The following is a 781-nucleotide window of genomic DNA, read 5'->3' on the forward strand; positions in this document are numbered from 1 at the left end:
AAAAAAAAAAAAGCAGCCATGGTAAATGAAATGAAAGCGGGGCTTTAAAAGTTTTGGCAGCAACTACACTGCCTAACTGCCTGGCCTAATCCATCTGCAGTGAGGGGTAATTTCCTCTCCAACAGTCAGCTGGTCTCCATTCAGACCCTTTTTTTTCCATCTCGAGAATATGATGGAATGATGGATAAAATTGACCAGAAAACGAGCCATAAAAATTGAATTTGGAAAACGTCACACCCCTGCTTCATAAACCACTCTGAACAGAGCAAATCATGAGGTAATCACATTTTCTCTACTATGTCACATACTTTCACCCTCTGCAACTTTGGCAGAGGGAAAAGCAATGCAATTTTAACATCATCCCGTGATAGAGTTGCGTGTGAATGAAGTTCCTTTACACACAGCATGTGGCATCCGCCCCCGACAATCACATCTGCCTCCCAAAGCCGATTCTTATAATGACGCAGGGCTCATGTTACACAACTTTAGCCTGATGAAACTAACGTATGTGCACTGCAAAAAGCACAAACAACCCAGGGATTGTGTGAGTGTTTCCTGTACGGGGGCACCAAACCATGGCTAGACTGTGGCTGGTTGTCTTTCCCGAGTGTGATACAGAGACTCGGACAAAACAGGATTAAAGTGGACAGCTGCTGGTGTGCCCTGCGTTTTTATGTCTGTCTTCAGAAGAGAAATTTGCAAACGGGACAGACACAGGAAGCCGCCAGTGAGAGACCTGCAGCTGGCCTGAAATGAATACCATTACAAGGACTATATCTGC

The 781-nt window shown here is 44.8% G+C and overlaps 1 protein-coding gene across 1 annotated transcript in view; it reads right to left on the minus strand.

The window, feature by feature from the left end:
- Window positions 1-579: 579 nt before the first annotated feature.
- Window positions 580-781, minus strand: part of LOC104953590 (lymphoid enhancer-binding factor 1-like) — a 6,268-nt gene continuing 6,066 nt past the window's right edge. The window contains exon 4 of the mRNA XM_010780540.1: window positions 580-681. Within this exon, the coding sequence (XP_010778842.1) occupies window positions 580-681 (102 nt within the window). The remainder of the gene's footprint in view (window positions 682-781) is intronic.

This window comes from Notothenia coriiceps, unplaced genomic scaffold (assembly GCF_000735185.1).
Source record: "Notothenia coriiceps isolate Sejong01 unplaced genomic scaffold, NC01 NC01_scaffold00022018, whole genome shotgun sequence".
Classification (NCBI taxonomy): Eukaryota; Metazoa; Chordata; class Actinopteri; order Perciformes; family Nototheniidae; genus Notothenia; species Notothenia coriiceps.